General features: G+C 41.0%; 3 protein-coding genes across 8 annotated transcripts in view; 1 reads left to right on the top strand and 2 right to left on the bottom strand.

Annotated features, from left to right (window-relative positions):
• The window catches only part of Dh31-r (Diuretic hormone 31 Receptor), a 98346-nt gene extending 93195 nt beyond the window's left edge, over positions 1-5151 (top strand). For 4 of the 5 annotated variants that reach the window (XM_077423132.1, XM_077423131.1, XM_077423135.1 and 1 more), the window contains 4 exons: positions 79-202; positions 1798-1839; positions 1939-2022; positions 3357-5151. In XM_077423132.1, coding sequence (XP_077279258.1) covers positions 79-202; positions 1798-1839; positions 1939-2022; positions 3357-3620 — 514 coding nt within the window. In that variant the 3' untranslated portion in view covers positions 3621-5151. Of the gene's footprint in view, positions 1-78; positions 203-1797; positions 1840-1938; positions 2023-3337 lie in introns of all 5 variants that reach the window. The other variant, XM_077423134.1, reaches the window with a different exon arrangement.
• A 786-nt stretch (positions 5152-5937) lies between these two features.
• LOC143906824 (uncharacterized) lies at positions 5938-19160 on the bottom strand. Of its 2 annotated transcripts, none has more exons than XM_077423107.1 (10): positions 17799-19160; positions 15896-16027; positions 15248-15458; positions 14742-15159; positions 14115-14581; positions 13699-14027; positions 13345-13604; positions 12945-13215; positions 12653-12838; positions 5938-12566 (listed from the first exon to the last, which is right to left on the bottom strand). In XM_077423107.1, the coding sequence occupies exons 1-10, from the start codon at positions 18006-18008 to the stop codon at positions 8364-8366; spliced, it is 6687 nt and encodes a 2228-aa protein (XP_077279233.1). In that variant the 5' UTR covers positions 18009-19160; the 3' UTR covers positions 5938-8363. The 2 variants fall into 2 exon arrangements, with proteins under 2 accessions (XP_077279233.1, XP_077279234.1); XM_077423108.1 differs by having other exon boundaries at positions 15260-15458.
• Positions 19161-20393: 1233 nt separating this feature from the next.
• Nd-b16.6 (NADH dehydrogenase (ubiquinone) B16.6 subunit) lies at positions 20394-21107 on the bottom strand. Its single transcript, XM_077423142.1, has 2 exons — positions 20920-21107; positions 20394-20762 (listed from the first exon to the last, which is right to left on the bottom strand). Exons 1-2 carry the CDS (start codon positions 20973-20975, stop codon positions 20555-20557), a joined length of 264 nt encoding a protein of 87 aa, XP_077279268.1. The 5' UTR covers positions 20976-21107; the 3' UTR covers positions 20394-20554.
• Positions 21108-21115: the final 8 nt, after the last annotated feature.

Raw genomic sequence — 21115 nt, 5'->3', positions numbered from 1 at the left:
TTCACATTACAAACTAATGACAATAATTATTCACAATACTGACAATTTATGACGAGGCGTTTAATATTTTGTTATCAGGGCCACGTTACTTTTAGTGCCTCTCTTGGGCCTTCACTATTTAGTAATTCCGTTTCGGCCACCAAAGAACCATCCTTGGGAGAACTTTTACGAAGTCCTTTCCGCAATCACCGCTTCTTTTCAGGTTGGTACTTTTAAACCTTTGCGTATTGATTTACAATTAAGAGCGATATAAAGTAAATTATACACAATCGTATAATAAATGGGTCTGTATTCAGAAAATCGTATTGCGCTATTGCGCATCGTGGCAATCATATGGCATATATATGTTTCGAACAGATATCGAATCAAGATTATAAATCTTCGTGCATTGGAAAGCTTCGTGCATCGGATAGCTTCATGCATTTAATATGCACTGTACTTTATTGCAGCCTATATACTCTTTCATATATATCTCGACGCATTCGTCAATGTAAAATTGATTTTTAATATATATTATATATCGCGGAAATTCTTCATGTATATAACGTATATATTATAAAATGTACGACACAAACAAATAAATTAACAAAGTAAATTTTATCTTTCGCCAATTTAAATAATTGAAATACATATAGCATTACAAATATGATCAAATCCGATGAATACAAAGTGTTCTCTCTGCAATAAAAACGGGATATTAATCTTTCGTGGAAATCTCCAGTCTCAAAATCAAATAGCGAATTGTAGTTAGAAACAAACGTATATCACTTTGAAATGCATGATGCAGTCATTTGTTTTTTTAATCACTCGGTTTAGTCAGAGATATGACTTTTTGTACACTATGGAAAAAATGCCGGTACACGCACTATATATATGGAATATTCGAATGCTATTGCACCTAACGTCAACAACGATGAATTCTTTGAGCAATATTTACATTTTTTTTCTCGACGCAAACACAAGGACAGAGAGATATCTTTTTAGATTTTCATCCGAAGCAATACGAGTATCGAGCAATCAAATTTTGTGCGAAATTGCGCTTTCACGCACGACACTGCCGACATGACTGCATTGTTATATAATCGCTTTATATCGTATAAAATCGATGGAATCGCTATTTAATTGAACGATTCTGCCGAGTGAATCAGTTATCTTGGTATTTGAAAGCTTTTTCGGTGTAACGATTTTATATCTGAAAAAACATGGTCGTTAGAACGCATGTATGCGCATATATCTTAACAATGTCGCGTGTCGCGTGCATCGAGAAACATTTCAAAAAGTAATTTTGATCGATTAACTTTGTAATTCTCCTTTGTTACATTTATTCCTTATCTATCTATAGGAGCGATTTGAAATAAAAGTATGTAAGGAAATGTATGGGAAACGCAAATATATATATAAGTTTCCCTGAAATATAAACATCTGTGCTTTGTTTCGCAAATTAGTTAGTTTAAATACAGCAATTAATGCAGCAGTTAAATATCCAATTTAACTGATGTTCATATATAATCTGGGTATAGCTATTAAAATATTGACCGTTAAAAAGAAAAAATAAGATCGAATTGGTCTCATCTAGGATAAATATTGCAACTTTCCGTGCATACAATAATAATGTAGAGTGAAATGAGAGAAGGGAATAAAATTTCATAGCTCATTGGCGACACGATTAAATTTGAGAGTTAATCGGAAAACCCCGTATCTCGTGCGAAAGAAATTGTAATAAAGTCGACGGGAATTTTCTTCGGAAACGTTTTCCCGAGCTCGATGTCGAGGTAAAATGTAATTTCTCTCTTCCAGGGTCTCTGTGTGGCTGTGCTTTTCTGCTTTTGCAATGGCGAGGTAAGTTCCTATATGCATGACTACGGAAACAGTCGTTATACTGCCTTCGGAGTAACTTTCGTGCTATGTAATGATATTTTCCCTCGTGGTGTTGCACAGGTAATAGCACAGTTCAAGAGAAAGTGGGATGGCAGCGCCTTTTTGCGAAAACGAGCCAATTCCTGCACGGCCACAACAGTCTCGGTATGGAATATTGACGAAAAGTACAGGGTTCTCTTGCGATTGGATCGATTTAAACGACGACGCCTTATAAGCTTCCCGCCCACCTTTCCACGACACCCGTCAAAAAATAAGACTGAGCGAAGAACCAGGTGGATTAAGAGAAAGTGGCAGGAAACCCGTTTCGTGGAATTGAATTCCTTATCTCCGAAATCGTGGATTAATTCAGCGCCCTTTTAAATATTTCTGTTCCTTTCTGTTATCAGCGTACTTCCATTACTTTGTATAACTCACGAACGATTATATTAGTAATCTCTTTAATCCTTTCGCGGAGATAAAATATAGCTACGTCATAATTTCCCTTGACATTTAATTGGCGCTTATGCTAATAATCTGTCTGTCTATTTTAATACACAATGTGAATGAAAAACGAATACGAGACACGCGGAGATATTGCTTTTTATTTAGTTTCAAGTATCATCGAAAGATCATGAAAATGTCCGTGAGGTTTGCACAATATAATGTCCCCATCAATGTGAGATGGAATTTAAAAAAATGTATTATACCATATGTTTTATAATTTTTATCAAAAATTTGTATCCTCTGATTTTAAACGGAAGAAAACGAATTAAATTATTTCAAAGCATTTGTGACTTTGGCGATTCGGAATTTGCACAAGTATGCGGGGAACGAATTTCCGTCAATTCCTCTCAATCCACCGATTCTTCGATCGCGAGTACAACATAATTTCGCGGACCATTTTACGTTTTACGTGCCATAATAGTAATCTGGAATGTCCTGGAACAACTATTCTACGTTACCTAACGTTAGGGAACGATGAAGCACACCCTTGCAATTTTAACGAGAATTTGCACTTGACGCACGAAAAAGAGAGAGGAGAGAGGAGAGAGTAACGGTCTCCCGATTGGAAATTCCCGTATGCACGACTCGTCAATGGTGCGATGCGGACTAACGCACACGATCAGTCCCTCTCCTGTAACTAATTCACCCGCGTACCAACGGTACTAACCCACGCGCATACTAACCCACGTGACGTGGACTGCCAGCCGTTTTTAATGGGGCGATGTTGCGTTTTTAACGGGCCACTAATCAAAATCATGTGTTGTCCACGGGAGGGAAAGAGAGAGAGAGAGAGAGAGAGAGAGAGAGAGAGAGAGAGAGAGAGAGAGAGAGAGAGAGAAAGAGAGATAGAGAGAGAATGAAACAGGGGAAAGGGGAAAAAGAAATATATATGTGTATACGAATGATCCGTCCGTATCGTGCCAGTGACAGCAGCGTGCCCGAGTCGAGTCCATTATGGAACGTTTGACTGTTTCAGTTTATCCGCTCGACCGCAGGTCCGATGGCGGGAGAGGAGAAGGTGTGACTATCAGACGGCAGCGTCGGCGGTGCCGAGGGACGACGACTGTGATAAGCGATTGGCGAGCGAGGATCAGCAGCTGCAGCGGCAGACTGTGCAGGTGATCGCCGCGGGTCGGCCAGGTAATCATGGCAACAACAATCACACGCGGGTCCTCATCAAACGCGGTGCCGGCGGCGGCGGCGGCGACGGCGACGGCGACGATACTTCCCACGACGAGTGCGATCAGACGCAGTGTTGATGACGACCGACCGGATCAGCACCGGGGATGATCGCGCTACGGGACCACATAGAAAATCACTTCTTCCCCATCCCGAAGATAGGCGCGCACCTCTTCGCGAGATAGGCGAGAAATCGGAGTCGGCGGAATTTATCACGTCGCGATTCGCGATTCACGAATGTGTGACGAGTTACGGTTTAATAACGGTAAACCGGTGCAAATCAGAGAAGATATAGCGTATCTTATCTTCTACGTGTAATATAATCATTCGTCAAGAGAACGCGTTCCTTTTGTCATTATGTATACGTACGGTTCTCTTTGGTATACTGCGGAAGGAAAAGCTATGTAACGGAATGCTTTAAATTCGCATCGAATATTCGCACGAAACCTTTTACTTTTATCTTTAAAAAAAAAAAGATTTGTACTACTGCTCCGCTCCACCGCTCAACATCAAACGGAGCAACGAAAAGACGCGATCAAAGATATTTTATAATACTCGTGGGCATAAAAGTCTAAGTCCTAAAAAATTTACCAATAATGAGACCCCGAACTCTAAAAGCTCCATGATTATTTTTTTAAGGGAAAAATAGTGATATATTGCGAAGAGAGAGGTGGAACGCTATTTTAACAGATTTGATTTTTATGTAACGCGAATCTCAGTCTATAAGGAAACAGATAGAAATGTGCGTAGTTATAATTTATATTAATTTGATGAAGAAGAAAAATCATATCAGTGATCATACGATCGTCGTTTTTATACTAGTGAAGAGTTATTCTTTGTCCGTGCAATGTTTAAAAGTGATCTATTAGCGTTAGGGTTTCTGGCCAATCGTTTCGCACTAAATGTGATGTAATTTGTTTGTATATATTTCAACATCTATGTAACGTTATATAGGTATATCGATCGACTGTATGCTGAAACTCATTGTTCGCGACGCATTGCAATCCTAATAAAAGGAGTTTGTAATTATAATAAATGTCGATACCATACATACTAGTCTTAACTGTGTATCATAAAATAGATCGCAAAACTGTAAAAATCATGAATAAAACAAATTAAATTTTCGAGAATAAGTTTATAGATTAAGGACGAAGAAGAAATTTCATGAAACTTAAAAGAAGGGTTCGATTAAAGCAATTGCAAAAGAATTTCGAGAATTTTCAGGAATCTCGAAATGTAAAAAATCCTAAATTTAGGTACGATTTTAGCGTTTAAGGATGTTTTCCGAACTTTAAACTTTTCTTCGACGAAAATGACAATGGCCAAAGAATTTCTTATTTTATTCGTATATAATTGTAATATCGTACAATCATTTTGTTACGTGTGTGTGTATATATACATATATAAAATTCTATATAATGTGTCGATTATAAACAGTTCTATAAAAAGTAAAATGTGAATATTATATACATATAGCGTGTATAATCTTGATGATTGTAAGAAATTCATATCTCTGCAAGCGGAACGAATCTCAAGAAAAATGTTTAAAAAATTTAATATATTTTGCGAAAGGACACAAATAAACTGACCAATCTCGATTTAACTCTATAATTATTTTCTCGAATATACATTACCATTCTTCCACGAATAAATTTAAAACATCATCAAATTTGAACATAATGGTGAAGGTAAAATTAAAATATCAAACAATGAATATACTTGCGTGTTTTACAAGTAAAATATTATTTATGAAAAGTATTTTATGTATCAAACGAAAAGAAAAATTACTGACGTCCTTCATGGATTTACTTAATCAAATTAGAGTAGATTCTTGATGAAAAGTCCTTTATATGTATAGACGTAAGCACCAAGATCCATCGCGTGTATTTCCTCGCAATTTCTTCGCTTTTGACATCGCAGTTAGAATGACCGAATTAGGCACACCAGCCTGTATAGAGCTCTAGACCAGTTCGCTGCAGCTATATTGAATTATAACATCAGTGGCAAGAAATCAGATATAATTTCTTCTTGTAACGTACGTCGAAATAAATGAAACGTTTTCTCGGGGGAAAATCTCAATGTAATTTATTTATCGTAAACTGATAGAACGATATTTTGTTACTTATTTACATTTTGAAGTATTAATTTGCTTTTAGTAAATCTTTTAAGTTTGTATGTTGGAGATATATTGATGTAATTTGTATTAAAAACTTCTGTTAAACTTTCGTTAAAAAAAATTAATTCTATTATTCACAAGTAAAAATAACAATAAGAATAATATGCGATGTATATATGTTTGATTTTATGATGTATAGATATATAATATAAACATAGTTACCAATTACGTATGCCTTTATGGGATAGGAAATAATCGAAAAGGATAAAATAAGAAATTCATTCTGCAAAAACACATGGAGAATAATTATTGTAATCTGAGAATTGTGAACAAATATATGAATGATAATTTTATGGTAAATTATACATGTAACGTCCTCGCATGTCTGTATTACACAATACATATGATTCACGCTCCATTCGTGCAGAGCAAAAAACTTGGGAAGTAATACTCATGGACATTGACTCCATTTCCGTCTCGTTAATTTTTTAAATACGATTAAAAGTTCTTCCAGACTGAACGATTTTCATGCATAATTGTGTAAGGCAAATTCATGTATGATTCATTTGAATATGTAAATAACCATACATTCGTAGTACATAAATTGTGAATGCACTTTATTCTTATATAATCATTCTCTCTATAAACTTAAAATGCAGCAATAGTCGCATTTAGTGGCACTAATCTGTAAATATTAGCAATTGTTATATAAAAAAAAAGAATACGATTTTAAATGACGTGGGAACAATACTGGAACGATATACATATATCTATAAATATTATAAATTTTAAATAATTATATATATACAGGTATGTACACACATACATATGTATATATGTATACATCACGCACATACTTTTTTAAAATTATAATATTTAAAGATATTATAAATTTTCATATTTACGATATTTAAATATTTCTCTAAATGACCGTTAACATTCCAATTTCAATCTCCTCTCCCCCCCCCCTCTGCAGTACCAAGTAGATCGTTCACATACAATCGCATAATACGCATGGCAAATCAGTAATTATCCTTCATAAGAAGATAATGTATCTTAGAAATTACTTTGGAATGAATATAATAAATAATAAGGAAAAAAAGAGATCGCTGACATGTTAGAAATCGATAAAGATAAACACCATCTATCTCTAAAAATCAACTTTTTATATCTAATTTTTCGTCACTACGCATCCATAAAAAAGTGCGAGATTAAAAAAGATCTCGATCCAAACACGATACAACGATTCTTTCTCCCGTTGATATTCGCGATTCTTACTTGAAAAAATTCGACTATTCGAATAATTGAGAAAATCTGCAAGACGGTTAAATTAGGATATAATACAAAGCAATTACCATCGCATTAATCTCAACTAAATGTTAATATTTTAAATCGAGAGGTACGCTTTCTTTCTTTAATATATAAGTCTTCAGTCGCGTCTGTATCGTTCGACATACACGCATGCACTCGCTCATGTACAAACACGCTCACATTACGTAACTGTACAGATTGATCATTTAAAGCTATTATTCACATAAAACTCTTTTATTTCTGTGTTCACTTCCATAAAAAATATAGCGAGTGTGTGCACGATTATCGTTTCTTCTTCGCTACGCTAAGAAAAAGAACCCTAAAAGATAGGATGCTAAATCTGTCTTGACATAAAACGTAGATAGTATTTGTTATTTCCGTTATAATATACCCGACTTTTTTTACGCATCTAATTCGATAATTCAAGTTTTAGTATAGTTCTGTCATCGTTCGCGTTGATAAAATAAATTTGCACAGAAAAACACATAGGAAGTCGATTTGCAAAATTTTAATTAGAGAATTCGGACAAGCGTGTAACCGCATACAAATAATAGCATTAAAATCAACGCGTTTTATACAATGTCTTTTGACGTTCACTTCGTGCCATTTTTTTGTAACAATCGGGGCATAGTTATTTACTTTCTTCTTACTTCATGTTTACAAATGATTAGAGTCATCATTTGAAGAAAAAATTATTATAAGATTTAAAAAAAAAAAAAAAGAAAGAAATTTGATTGTAACGCGACTCGTAGATTTTGATCCTGCTTAGCATCGTTTTTTAAATTTGAGATAGGACTAAATTATCATTAAGTTCATAAATTTGTGTCCTATTGTCTAACGGATGGCATTTGACGTGAACATGGCGGGAATAGTCGGAGAATATATTATTGTCTCAACAAAGTGTTACCGATATCAATAAACGATATTTCGTAACCAATCGTTGATATATCCGTCGAATATCGGAAATTAAAAAAGATACTGTAAATTGTAGCTTTCACAATAATCTAAATAACGCCTTATGTATATAGTACAATGTTGAATCATTCAAAATTATATTACCTTTCGAAACGATTAGTCGGAAGCTTGCAACGTTGCGCAAGTCGTGAATGCAAAGCCTCTGGCAGATCAATGAAAACGAAACGTGTAAATCTCGTCGTGATTTCTCTTTCTTACTCCTCCTCTCCTTCTTTCTCTTTTACGCAGTCTATCAAAAATCCTCCAAAGCTATAAGCTACAAGCTTACTCTACTATACAATATTGTGATCGTTTTTCAAGGTACATATGTCGTTTCTTTTTTTGAGAATCTCAAGTCCCAAGCATCCATATTAATTATCTTACACTTTATATTACAGATTTATTATTCTAGATCTCCTCTCTCAGTTTTGGCACTCGTGTCCTACTGTTTCTGCACGTCACTGCTGTACTCCTCGATGTCAACCTCCGTACTATCCTCATTCTCCGATGTATCTTGAACGTAGGACATACTGCCTTGCATCTCATCCGTCTGCATGACGTCGGTTTCATTTCGCGTCGCATAATCCTCTTCCTCGATCTCGTAAGCGTTCCCTGGGTAAATATACTGCGTTGCTTCGGCATTAGAGTCCTCGTTAACGATATCCAACACGTTTGGTTCTATCAAAATCTGATTACCCTCATTAGTAGTCACCATTAGCACGGCTCCGTCCAGATTGTGCACCTCGTGCACTTGATTGTCTCCATCACCTCTACTATTATCCACTACGTTCTCATACGCGGAATCCTCTTCAAAATCATCGTTCTGCTTCACTTCTATTTTGATATACTCCTTACTGAATTCCTCCTCGTTTTTCACGGAATTCTCTTCAAAAGCATCGTTCTGCTTCACTTCTATTTTGATATACTCCTTAGTGAATTCCTCGTTTTTCTCCATATCCCTGTCTCCAATGTCGGAGTTGCAATCGCCATTGTCGATTCCGTTATCATCCAAGTTCTCGTCCCACGTTACGGGCAGATCGTTGTTATTAGCCGCGAAGAGGTTGGCTGCGTTGGATACGTTCTCCACATCATTTGGCATTTCGGTTATTTCACACTCCTCCAGATCACACTCCTCTTTAGTAATACTCAGCGAAACCATCGGACTGAGCTTGTGCCTCGTGCGATCTGCCGTGCCGCTGTGCTCCTCAGATTCATTTTCTGGTAACAAAGGCATTATTGGACTTAATACAGGCGGTCCGACGTCGTCGTCGTCGTCGTCTTCGTCATCTTCATTTTCCTCCTCCTCTTCCTCCTCTTCTTCCTCTTTCTCGGCTTCGTCCTCATTTTCACTTTCATCGGCCTCAGTCTCATTGTCAGTCTCAGCCTCACCTTCATCCTCGTCTTCATCTTCGCCACCAACTTCACCATCTTCTTCCTCGTTTTCATCATTATTTTCCTCATCGTCTTCGTTATCGTCCGACACAGACAAGTCTACATCGTTCGCCGCAGCTTTAGCGGATTCCTCGAGACGAAATGCTTCAAATTTGTCCATGTTCGCAGGTGCATTGGAAATCAACAGATCGTTCAAATTACTTTGTCCAGTTTGTTCTGCAACCGTCGCTGAGGTAACGGACGTAAGATAGGTTTTCTGATCCTTGAAATTCTTCTCCATCGGCATATTATCTTGAATATCGTCACCGCGTATCCTGAATCTACCGATATCGCTCAATTGCAGCGCTTTATTTTCCGTCGCGTTCACTTCCGTGTCATCCATATCCGATTCGTCGTCGCTATCGGAATTACACGATACACTATCACCGCTCTCTCGACTAGTGGATCTTGTATCAGACTCATTATCGTTTTCATTTTCTTCTTCCTCCTCCTCTTCCTCTCCATCTTCGTTCTCGTTCTCGTCTTCGCTCGAACTACTATTACTATCACTATCCGAATCATCGCTATCTTCCGAATTGTCTTCTTCGCTATTTTCCGAATTTTCTTCGCCTTCCGATTCGAAATCCGCTTCCTCTGCTTCCTCCGCTCCCTCAATGACCGACGTCTCGTCGGCGATTAAACTACCCTTTTCGTCGTTATCGTTTTTCGCGTTATCTTCGTCCGCCACTGCGTGATCTTCAAACTCAGATTTGCCATTGCAGCTCGTTGTATGCTCGGTGAGTTTTTCCTCGCTCTCCAAAAATTGCAGGCACTTTTGACACTGGTGGTTCCCAATATGGATGCCCGTGTGCAAGTTCAATTTGCTTCTCGCGTTGTGGTACCTACCGCATATCTTACAAGTGAAATTGTTGCCCTCCGGCGACAAAACAGGAGCATGCTCGGCCTTCAAGTGGTCGGCCAGATCTTGATAAGATTTACACAGCTTCAAGCATACGCCACACGTAACGGCAGCTTCGGCGCGATGGAAACGAATCAGATGTTGCCACAAATGTTTTTTGGCGGGCCATTGCTTACCACAGACTTCGCACGTGCACTCAGTATTGGTCGATTCGTCATACACCTTGCGCGAGTCTTTTCTCGAGCATTTGCCGTTGTTACCTGTCGTTTTCATCTGCGACAATGGCATAAGATTCGGCACAGGTTTCTGAGCCGACAATTGCAAATTAATATCTTCGAATAGATTGAAGTCGGGAATGTTCAAGTTGGATTCGTTCGTCGGTGGTAGCGACAGTTCTTCTCGTTGAATCTGATTGTTTTGTTTCAGATGAGACTCCAGAATTGATGTCGGGACATTATTTGGGATGTCAAATTTACCTATCGAGTTTCGCCGTGTACATACATTGATGTGATTCCAAAATAAGGTCTTGGTGGAGAACTGCTTTTTGCAATTCTTGCATTCGAAGTTGTTTTTGTTTTTCATTTTGCGCTTGCTATCGCTATCTTTTTTGAATTTCTTGAACATACGGATGGGATCGGTGTTATGGACGTTCTGATAATGTTTGGCAAGAGTGTCCGAATTGAGAAAGATCTCGGGACACATCTCGCAATCGTATGTGTCGTTTGGCGATCTTCCACGTTTGCGAGAGTCGTTCGAACTCTCGTCACACATTTCCTCGTCGAACTCCAAGTCATCCGGTTCCTCCTTCACAATAATATCGGGAGTCTCGTAACCCTCTCTCTTTACACCAATATCCATTCTATATTCGAAAATGGCTAATTGGTCCTTCGGAACGTTATGCACATGCTCGTAATGATCGCGTATATCGTTTTCATCCGTGAAAACCGCTAGACACTGTTTGCACGTGAGGAAAACCTTGCCGTGACATTTCTTCGTGTGATCGAAAGCCTTCCACTTGGATGCATATTGCTTGCCACATACCTGACACGTGTTTGGATTAGAAAGAACGCTGCTGTGCTCGGTTTCCACGTGCTTCTTCAAATCTTTGGGGTCCTTCATCGGAATGAGGCAGACACCACAGGATACTCCGATCTCGTTTCGATGCAACGATAATACGTGCATTTTCAGTTTCAGCTTATTTTCCACGGTGTCACCGCAAAAATCACAAACGTTCGGATTGTTGTGATACTTGTGATCCTTTCGATGAGATTCCAGATCTTCTTTAGTCCGAAAGAGTTTTTTACAACTTGGATGGTCGCACGTCAGATCCGGGTGATCCATATGATTGACGCGGTTGTGTGTCATGATACCTAGCTTGGAAGTGATCGTTTCGTTACACAAATGGCAAGTGTACGTGCTGTGATGATTCTCAATGTGTTTTTGTAGACTCGCACGATCCTTGAATATCCTCTCGCAGGCCCGACAACGAGTTAACAATGCACCAGGATCTTTACGATAGTTTTGACAGCCTTTCATGTGACGACGGAGCAAATAGCGCTTGTGGAATCCCTTGTTACATTTCTCGCAATAATGCAAGACACCGTCGTCTACACTCAGGGACTTGGAAGCGACGCAGTTCTGATTACCCTTACCCATTGCGGGCATGTACCTGTGAATCTTGGCAATATGTGCTGCCAGATGATCCCTTGACGCGCTTGTCTTTGCGCAGTAAGGACAAGTCACATCCGCGTGTCCTTTATGCACTCTATTCACATGCTTCCACAAGTGCGACGTTCTGCCGTAGCATTTGTTACACAAGTCGCACGGGAAAAGACCATGTGCTATCCGTCGATGATTACACAAACTGTCCAATGTCGTGAAGCTGAGTTCAGGGCACTGCTCGCAACTTAATTCTATTTCCGAAGCGCCATTGTTGTGATCAGGCTTAACCGATTCATTGGTCGTTTCATTGAAACTGCTATTATCGCATGCGGCGTCCATAGCCGCTTCCAACCCATGGATCTTTCTATGCCGAGACATCTTTGATTTATTGGAGTACGGTCTACCGCAAATATCACAACAGAAATCACCACTGGTTAGTGGCCAATGTTTCGCCTTGACATGTGCGCTTAATTGCATAACGTCGGAAAATACTTTCAGACAAACGCCGCAAATTAGAGGCACGGTGTCCGCGTGCACGCCCATCACATGTTTCCAATAATCGACGCGAGTAGGCCACAATTTCCCACATATCTCGCAAGTGTTAGGCGAGGGTCCTTGTACCGCATGATGCTGGAGATGCTCGTTGCGCAACGACTTCGTCGCGAATATCTTTCCGCAATTTTCCCATTCGCACTAGGTATAATGATACAGAATTAGAACAATATGTAAAACAATATAATATATATAAGAATCAGTTTCCTTTCATTTATCAAACTTACTTTAATAGAAGATTCGTTGTTGTGCGTATTGTTGATATGCAACCAGCGTTTCCATTTGCTCGAATGTGAGCTACCGCATACTTCGCAAACAAAAAATAAATGATACTGCGCCCTGTTGCCATTACCATTGACACTAAGAGTATTTCCACTACCCGCAGCTTCTCCTAATGAAACTATCTGGTCAGACTGCGACAAAGGAAAGAAAATTTAAAAATTTGTGCTATTTATAACATTGTTCGCCAAAATTGCTATATAATTCTTATTGAAAAATTAGCACGCGTTTCAGCATTACCTTATGAGCATTTCTCTGATGTCGTATAAGATGATCCTCAGTCGGAAAAGATTTATAACAAATGTAACAATCGACCTTCTCGCCATCTTCTCCGTCAAAATCTAATGCTTGTTCATTTCCTTCGTTACCATTCAAGTTTTCATTATAATAATTACTATTTAATTGTACAAAATTCGCAGGATCAAAGGCAGGATCGACATTATGTATCGAGACATGAGTGATTAGCTTCTTTCTCGAGTCATGCTGTCTACCGCATATCGTACAACTGTACCTGTAACCATAGTTGTAAAACGCATATTATATTTAATTGTACTTTATATATATAATGCATATACTTGCGTATTTTACATTAAAAAGCATAAAAAGAAAATAAACAATTATAGAATGTGAGCGACTATACCTTCTTTGTTCCGATATTAAAAGCTTAGACTTTCCGTGATACATATAGACATGATTTTGAAGTTGCGTATTATTAAAGCACATCTTTAAACACACTCCACAGGTAAATGCAGCGTACTCTTTATGCATCGCTCGTATGTGTAGCCATAATGACGCTCGGTCATTGAAGTCTCTCTTACAGGTCTCACATACAAATACCGTTTCGATTTCTATATTCTCGTGATTGTTCTTACAATCTTTGTCATCATTTTCTAAATTTATCTGTTTAACACAATAACGTAACATGTCGTAGTAATGTATGTCTCTATATACGATATTATAAAAGTACACAATAAAAATCTATATTATTTATTACCTCAGGTGACGACGAGAGCTCTGGTGGTTCTTTCGTTTCACTTTGCTCATAAACACTGACGTCCACTCGATCATTCCAATTTTGAGGCATCACCGTTGTTTTTAAACACTTATCACTGTCAATGATGGGAGTAGGATCAACGCCATGTGACAATGTAATGTGCCTAATCAATGAAGATTTCAAAACAAAATCTCTCTTGCACAGTATGCAAATAAATGGTTTCTCGGCATCGTGCCTAATCTCGTGCTCCTTCAAACTGTCCACCGATGTAAAACTTTGTGGACAAGCTTCACAATACCACTTCTTCCGAGGACTCGTCTCGCCCTCCTCTAAATAACAATACGTTCAAAATTAGGTGGTTTTAATCCTACATGTGACATTTTCGTTCTATTGTTACTTTAATAATTAAGTTTTACCTGACTTAACTATTTTTTTCGGCTTGCTGCTGGATGTCGACCCATCGTCGTCAAAATTTCGTTTTAGACTGTCTCCTTTAGTCAGCGCTTGTTTCAATATAGTTAATTGCGGATTTTTCGCCAATTTAGCCTCGGCGTTCCTGAAGTCTTTGTTCTCGTCGTCCGAATATATACTCGAGAAATCGGACGTGTCGGCGAAAATCTTATTGTTCTGCGCTTCGGTTTGTCCCAACAGATCCGTACGTTGTTCCTGTGCGCATATCTGCCGATGCGCATTGAAATCTGCTAAATCCGTATACACCATTGGACATGTTTGGCACTGATAACGAGTTTCTGTGCGCGAAAGGGAGACTGATAATTCCGGAGGTGGCGGTAGACCAGCGTGTCGTGATTTTATATGCTCATCGAGATTATATCGCGTCGAGTATATGCGAGAACAGTACGCACACGTTACCGCAGGATGTCCTCTGCAAGAGATAAAAAGGCAAGTGAGTGTTTGACAAGACTGATTAAAGACATCTTTGAGTCGCCACAAATTAGCAGACAATTTATGTGTAAAATAGTAGTACGTCATCTCTCTCTCTCTCTCTCTCTCTCTCTCTCTCTCTCTCTATCTCTCTCTCTTACCGATGTGTCGTAGAAACGTGCCCCCAGCGATGTTTCGCAGTAGAATACGATTTATGACAAAGATCACATTGATACGGTCGTTGGTACGAAGTATGGTCATCGGTGATCACTCTTTCGCCGATCACATCACCCTCACCCACGTGAATTCTCGCGTGCAGAGACAAGTGACCCTTGGAACTGAACGCTTTGTTGCATAGGGAACAGACGAAGACTTCATGTTTTTGCGGCTGCGTATGTGAAAAGACCGCGGTATCTTGAGTATTCGCGGCACTCGGGTTGTTCGTACCGCACTCCTCTTCATTTTCCTCGGTTACCATTGGGGTCATTTCCAAAAAGTCGCTAGGATTCGTCTCCATATCCATCTCGTACGCCATCTCGTATTCCGATCGTCGATCTTCCGAATCGTCGATTACTGTAGCTTCATATCAAAATAACACGTGTCAGCGACAAATTACTCATTTATCGGGCAAAATAAAAAGAATAAAGTTCAAAATGCGCGAGCGTACCTTCATCCGTACCTTCACTCGTGTCGAGAATCTCTTCGATCTCGGGATCCGCTTCGCCATCCGAATTTAATCTCGGTGGTGTACCTAATGCCGCATTAGGATTGACCACAGGTGCCTCCGGAATAAGTACCGGCATATTTTCCTTCCCTTTAAGAAGCTCCGCGTGCACCTCGCCGAATTGTGCGCCGTCATTTGCGCCATCGTCACTCGCCTACGATATAACGTGCAACGAATCAGTATTTTTTATAAAATTATTAATAAATCTGCAAATTGTAATATTGATGAATGTTATTATGGGATTTAAATAACTACAATCCCAATAAGTTTTTTCTTCCGTTACAATGTATTGAAAAAAATATTAAACATAGGTTTTCTATTAAGACATTATACAAAAAGTAACTGTTAAATTATACAATGTACTAAAAAATATACCCTTTTCAAATAAAATATGATATGTTTAATATAATATTAAATATTCAAACCAGAGAAAATTGTAGAATACAAAGCCAATTAATTTCAATAATTGAGAATAATTGGTAACACACGTTGCTCAAGAATACGTTTCAGTTTTGCTCAACTAATTTTTTAAATAAAATATAGAAATTTATAAAGAGCAAATGTTTCAACATTTTGGATTCAGATACTTACGCCTTCCTTCGGCCTATTTCTTTCCAACCAAGCAGCTGCGTTAACACACGCAGTCCGAAAGTCATAAAAATTTTCCAAGTTGTACATACATCGATAACACAGGACTTTTGGCAAACAATCGTCTTCAATTATCTGAAACGGTAGTTTCGACGTTTTCATTAAAAATGTATCAAGTTTTACTACATTAGCGTAATGTCTCGATAAATCTAATTCTTAATTTTGTCTCTTGCTAAAGAATATCTGTAAATATTCTATTGGAAATAAATTAAATTGATAACGGGAAAAGGGACAATTAAATTAGATATCGAACGGATGATTTTGGCAACAATTTATATAATTATATAAAATAATAAATACATAAATATATATATTATCAATAGCTGGATATTTCAAGATATCCATCAGGAATATTTTTCAGATGTAAATTTATCTTGTAAATTTTTCTCCAGATATATACATTAAAAACTGTAGAAGATATTAGGTAAATCATCGCATAGTAAAAACAGCCTCAAAGAATGAGCTACGATTATATAAGTTTTATTGAAATTTTAACCTTTAGAGGCCGGGGGTGGCCGAAATATCTACCACCCGAAAAACACAGGCTATTTGATGTTTTCAGGCAAAATTTGTGTGTTAAATAAGGGAAAAATAGTAAAAAAAAAGTTTTCAAGTCCTTTTCCCGGCCTCTAAAGGTTAAGTATATCCCTTTGATTATTATTTATATTATTATTAATTATTAATTTTTATAAGATATCCCGACTCCCTTATTACAGATAGTAGACACCTATTTCAAAAATTCTTTAATCAAAAGCAGCTCTAACTAGCTTAATAAAAATAAAATAAAATTTCATGTATTTTGAGTACGTTTTAATACAACTGTCGCAAGCTGCTTTTACATTTATACATATATACATTATCATCTTGGATATACTCCAAAAGCATATTTTTTTGAATTTTACGAGATATAAGTTGACAATACTTTTATATCATACTTGTATCTTTTTCTTCAAAAATAATACAAGTGCATCTTAGCAAAGATGACGCGCGTTTCGTACAAGGCATTTTTTTCTATCCTTTATCTTAAAATTTAAATGCCACGTGCTCACGTGTACGATTGAAGTCTATAACGCGTGGGATCCGGCAAACCCCAACGCGCACGGAAGACAGGCAGAATTATAACAAAACGACGATAAACCGGTGCGGCGATTGGGGGATGATGCACGCGACGGTAAAAATATTGACGTAGAGGAGGAAATTCGAAATATCTCGGAACGCGGTTTGTCGTTCCGCATCGACGAAGCGACTCGACTCGTGGAGGAGCGTGAAACGCGTGCCGTAGCGGCAAACAAAATGTCGTCAGTGCGTCGCGTCCCTCCTCGCGCCAGGCCGACCTCGCCGTCGCCGTCGCCGCAACTCGACAAGCGATGGCCCCACCGGGTGGAATTCGTCACCGAGGACGCCTGGACGTCGCTCTGCGTCGCTCGGTGAACGAGCGAGCGAGCGCGATGGCCGATGGCGACGACGCGACGGCGGGAAGAAAACCTTCACCCAGTAACGCCCCGTCGACATCGAACGAGTCGTCCGTGAATCGGCTCTTCTCTCTCTCTCTCTCTCTCTCTCGCTCTTTCCTCGCCTCTGTCCGTCTCTCATCGGGAGAATAAGATCGAGGACGAATCGTGCAGGGCCGTCGAAGTACCGAGGGAGGTGACGCAGAAAAGTAAACGAAATTGAGAAAGGAAGGAAAAATGAGAGACGCCGCGGATGATAAAACGAGACGGGAGATAGATAGAGAGAAACGGATCGAAATCGAGTCCCACGAGGAACGGGACAACATCTCGGCACGGCAAAGAATGTCCGAACAAAGACGTGCTCAAAAGAGAAGGAGACTTTAGTAGGGGCTTACCTTGAACGGCAAGCACGTCTGGATCTTGTCGACGAGCTGGCGATTCTTGCCTTCCTGGCCGAATATGTGCATCCTAACTGCGTCGTAGGAGGCGCACAGGCGACACAGCTCGTGATAAGATTTCCTCGGTTCGTTCGCCATCGCTGTCGCCGTCGCCGTCGACGTCGACGTTGTCATCGTCGTCGTCGCAGTCATCGATATCGTCGCCATCGTTATGTCGCCAGTCTCTCTCTTTCTCTCTCTCTCTCTCGCTCTCTCGAGAAAGCTCGGCGTCCCTCGCGCGCGCTCTCTCTCTCTCCCTCTCGCACTCTGTCCCTCTCTCGCTTGCCCCCGTAGCCGTAGCAGCGTCGCCGTCGGCGTCAGTCGGCGTCGATGGCGAGACTACGGGGAGCCGGGGGAGCGACGCGCGACAAACGTTGTCGGTTGAACGCTATCTCCGTACACCCAGCCGGACGGACGTAGCGGACGTAGCGGACGTAGCCTCCGGTAGCCTGGCGCGCGGTGCGCGGTCGCGACGCTGCCCGGGACGGGACGAACGACGAACTGGCGGTCGGCCGTCGCGTCGCGTCGCCGCTCTCCCACCGACACCGACCAAGCGCCCACGGTCCCACACCTCGGTCCTGCTGTCCTGCTCGTCTACGGTCTTCCTGCCTGACCAACCACCGCTGGCCAAGGCTACTCCGCGAGTCGCTGCCGTTGCCTCTTCCGTTCCTCGGGCCGCATCCTTCGAGACGCCTCCACCGCCGCTGACCGCCGCCGCCGCCGCCGTGACGCTCGGCTCGCCGCGATACCGCTCTACCCGGGAATCGGGATAGGCTAGGCAGCGCGCTGCCCTGCACCGCTCCGCGCCGCGCCGCGCCGCTCCGCGCTACACCGCCCCGTGCTCCGCGACTCCAACGTATCGCGTCGCGCCGCACCGCACCGGTCGGTCGGGTCGTCGTTGCCGTAGCTAGCGCTAGCGCGCGCGCAGCCCCAGCCTCCACCCGTCAGTCCCGTGTCCGGTCGCTTCACGCTCGTCGCCGCGGCATCGCTGACGCTGACGTGACTGACACTAACGCGCGCTGCTGCTTCCTGGCGATCTTCGCGACGGTGAACACTCCGGGCGCCGCCATCTTGTACACAGACACTTGTTTCGCCGCGGGTGACGGGCGACGGTCCGACGCGACGGAACGGCAACGCGGAGCTCCGAATGCCCCGAGCCCGAGCCCGAGCCCCGACCGACGCCGCGCGCGTACGGCCACTCGGCCAGCTCGGCCTCAGCCCGGCCGAGCGCGAGCGCGTTGCCGCGTTTTTAGAAATCGCATTGTCCCGGTTCCCAGTACTCGGGTGTCCCACTCGCCCTCGCCGAGGAAAAATCGAGAACGGCGCCGCGAGCACGTGACACTTTTAGGACACGACCGACACCGTTGCCGTTGCCGCGTCCACGTGGGCGCCGGACCGCCGCCGATTGGCGATTGCCGCGAGCGCGACCCGCGCGTCGAGCGCCCATTGGCCATTGGCCATTGACACTTTCGCTCGGCGAGAGGACGCGGGGACGGACGGAGGACGTTGAATTTGAACGCGCTCCTCGATCGATTTAAGCGCGAATCAACGGAGCGCGTTCGGTTTATCGCGTCTCGAGGGTGATTTTAAAAATAGGTTTCTAACGAGGATTTGGAATCGATTTTTATCGCATATATCTCGACAAAAGACCTTAAATAAATTGTTGACGAGAGCCGAAACGAATCCTATTCAAGTGCAAGTCGCGCAATCTCGAAACGCGGCAACGACATCGGATAACGGCTGATTTAATCGATTTCGCTTCATTTACATTTACAGAAAGCCTAGGAAGCGTGCGCCAGTGATGGCAGATGGCACAATGAACATCGATCGCTTATCGTATTTACAGAAAGCCTATAACGATTCGAAAAGAAACTTGAACTTTAGGCCGGTATTCACAAGTCGGTTCTTACTTCAAGACCGTCTTAAGATGCTGGTTCGCGACGTCTTCGTCTTAAGATTGTACTTAAGACGGTCTTCAATATATAAGAACCGACTACGAATATACCGGCCTTGTTAGACTTCTTTGCCGGAGAACTTACGTTTATATTTTTAGAAACCTCGTTTTACAAAAAAATTATACGACGTTCCTCGCTTTTTTCGGTAGGTCGCGAAAGAAAACAAATAGATTTCACGTAACCGTTAAGAGACGGATCGCTGTGGAACGCCATTTATTTTTCTATATATCTCGGGGTATCTTGGATAAACCTGCATTTTTCCCCTCTTCGAGATCGATGGACAAAAATGAAAAATGTCAACGCTAGACCCATCTCGACTCTCGACGCGTGTCTGTGACATGGACGAACAAAAAAGAGAGAAACTCGAGACGCGTGTCGCGTCTATATATATTTATTCGCTTAATTTTTTAAAACGGAACACGCGTAAAATAGGCATTTCTATTATCTCGTAACGTTCCATTTCATATTTGCTACGTTTAAAAAAGAGAAAACTTCTATACCAGATTATCGTCGTTGAACGTAATCGTTGCCCTTTGGTGAAATTTATCGCAAAGAAACGTAAAGAGAAAAGAGACGAAAGAATATTGACGAACGGAAATGTTACGTAACAATTTTATTATGACCTATAGTTTCAAAATGTTATTGATAATAATTGTGACTCGCAATAATTATACTCATCATTATTATTATTATTAAGACTACTTTTTCAGGCTAACATCCGAACGCCAAGTACCGACAACGCGATACTCCTACGACGTCCTACATCCATGCGTAACGCTCGGCCCGATCTTTAACACGATTGTAGTCAGCGTGCACAAAATGTTCGCAGAACAACGGTTCTCTCCACTGATTTTCATCATCCAGGAAGAATATAGGTTCCCCAAAGTACGTTCCGACTTCCCATCCTTCGACGTTCTTCATCAATTCTGCTTCCACGTCTCGATTACGTCTCATTTGTTTCATGACGCTGCGCGAAGAAAAACGAAAAAAAGAGAGCGATTGTAGGCATTGCGAACGTTCAATCGTAAATGTTTAAGATCGTCGGGCTCAGGCACCCAAAGTTGACGCAATTTTAAGTTAAAGATACATTCGTCAGACACGTTCGGCATTCGACATTTTCTTACGCTCTATCTCGTTCCGCCAATAACGCTGGGAGTATCGCCAAGCGTGCGCTTCTCATCTCGATCTGCTGTCGCCTGACGTACTTAAAATTGAGATAATAGGCATAGAATCCGACGAGCGTGGTGCCCACCAGAAGCCCGAACGTGCTCTTGGCTGTAAAATATTTCACGACAACGTTATTACATAATTTGACGACGT

Source organism: Temnothorax americanus, unplaced genomic scaffold (genome assembly GCF_048541705.1).
Source record: "Temnothorax americanus isolate GAGA-0224 unplaced genomic scaffold, ASM4854170v1 Scaffold77, whole genome shotgun sequence".
Taxonomy (NCBI): Eukaryota; Metazoa; Arthropoda; class Insecta; order Hymenoptera; family Formicidae; genus Temnothorax; species Temnothorax americanus.
The sequence above is the reverse complement of the archived record's forward strand: the minus strand, read 5'-3'. Positions and strand labels throughout refer to the sequence as shown.

Bases quoted from the DNA above. Each gene is read 5' to 3' on its own strand.
- LOC143906824 (XM_077423107.1), bottom strand. From the start codon at position 18,008: ATGGCGACGATATCGATGACTGCGACGACGACGATGACAACGTCGACG. The intron at 15,160-15,247 runs GTACGCTCGCGC...TTTGATATGAAG, and splicing joins GAGTGAAGGTACGGATGAAG to CTACAGTAATCGACGATTCG. The intron at 14,028-14,114 runs GTAAAACTTAAT...ATTGTTATTTAG, and splicing joins GAAAAAAATAGTTAAGTCAG to AGGAGGGCGAGACGAGTCCT.
- Nd-b16.6 (XM_077423142.1), bottom strand. From the start codon at position 20,975: ATGAGAAGCGCACGCTTGGCGATACTCCCAGCGTTATTGGCGGAACGA. The intron at 20,763-20,919 runs GTAAGAAAATGT...TTCTTCGCGCAG, and splicing joins TTGGCGGAACGAGATAGAGC to CGTCATGAAACAAATGAGAC.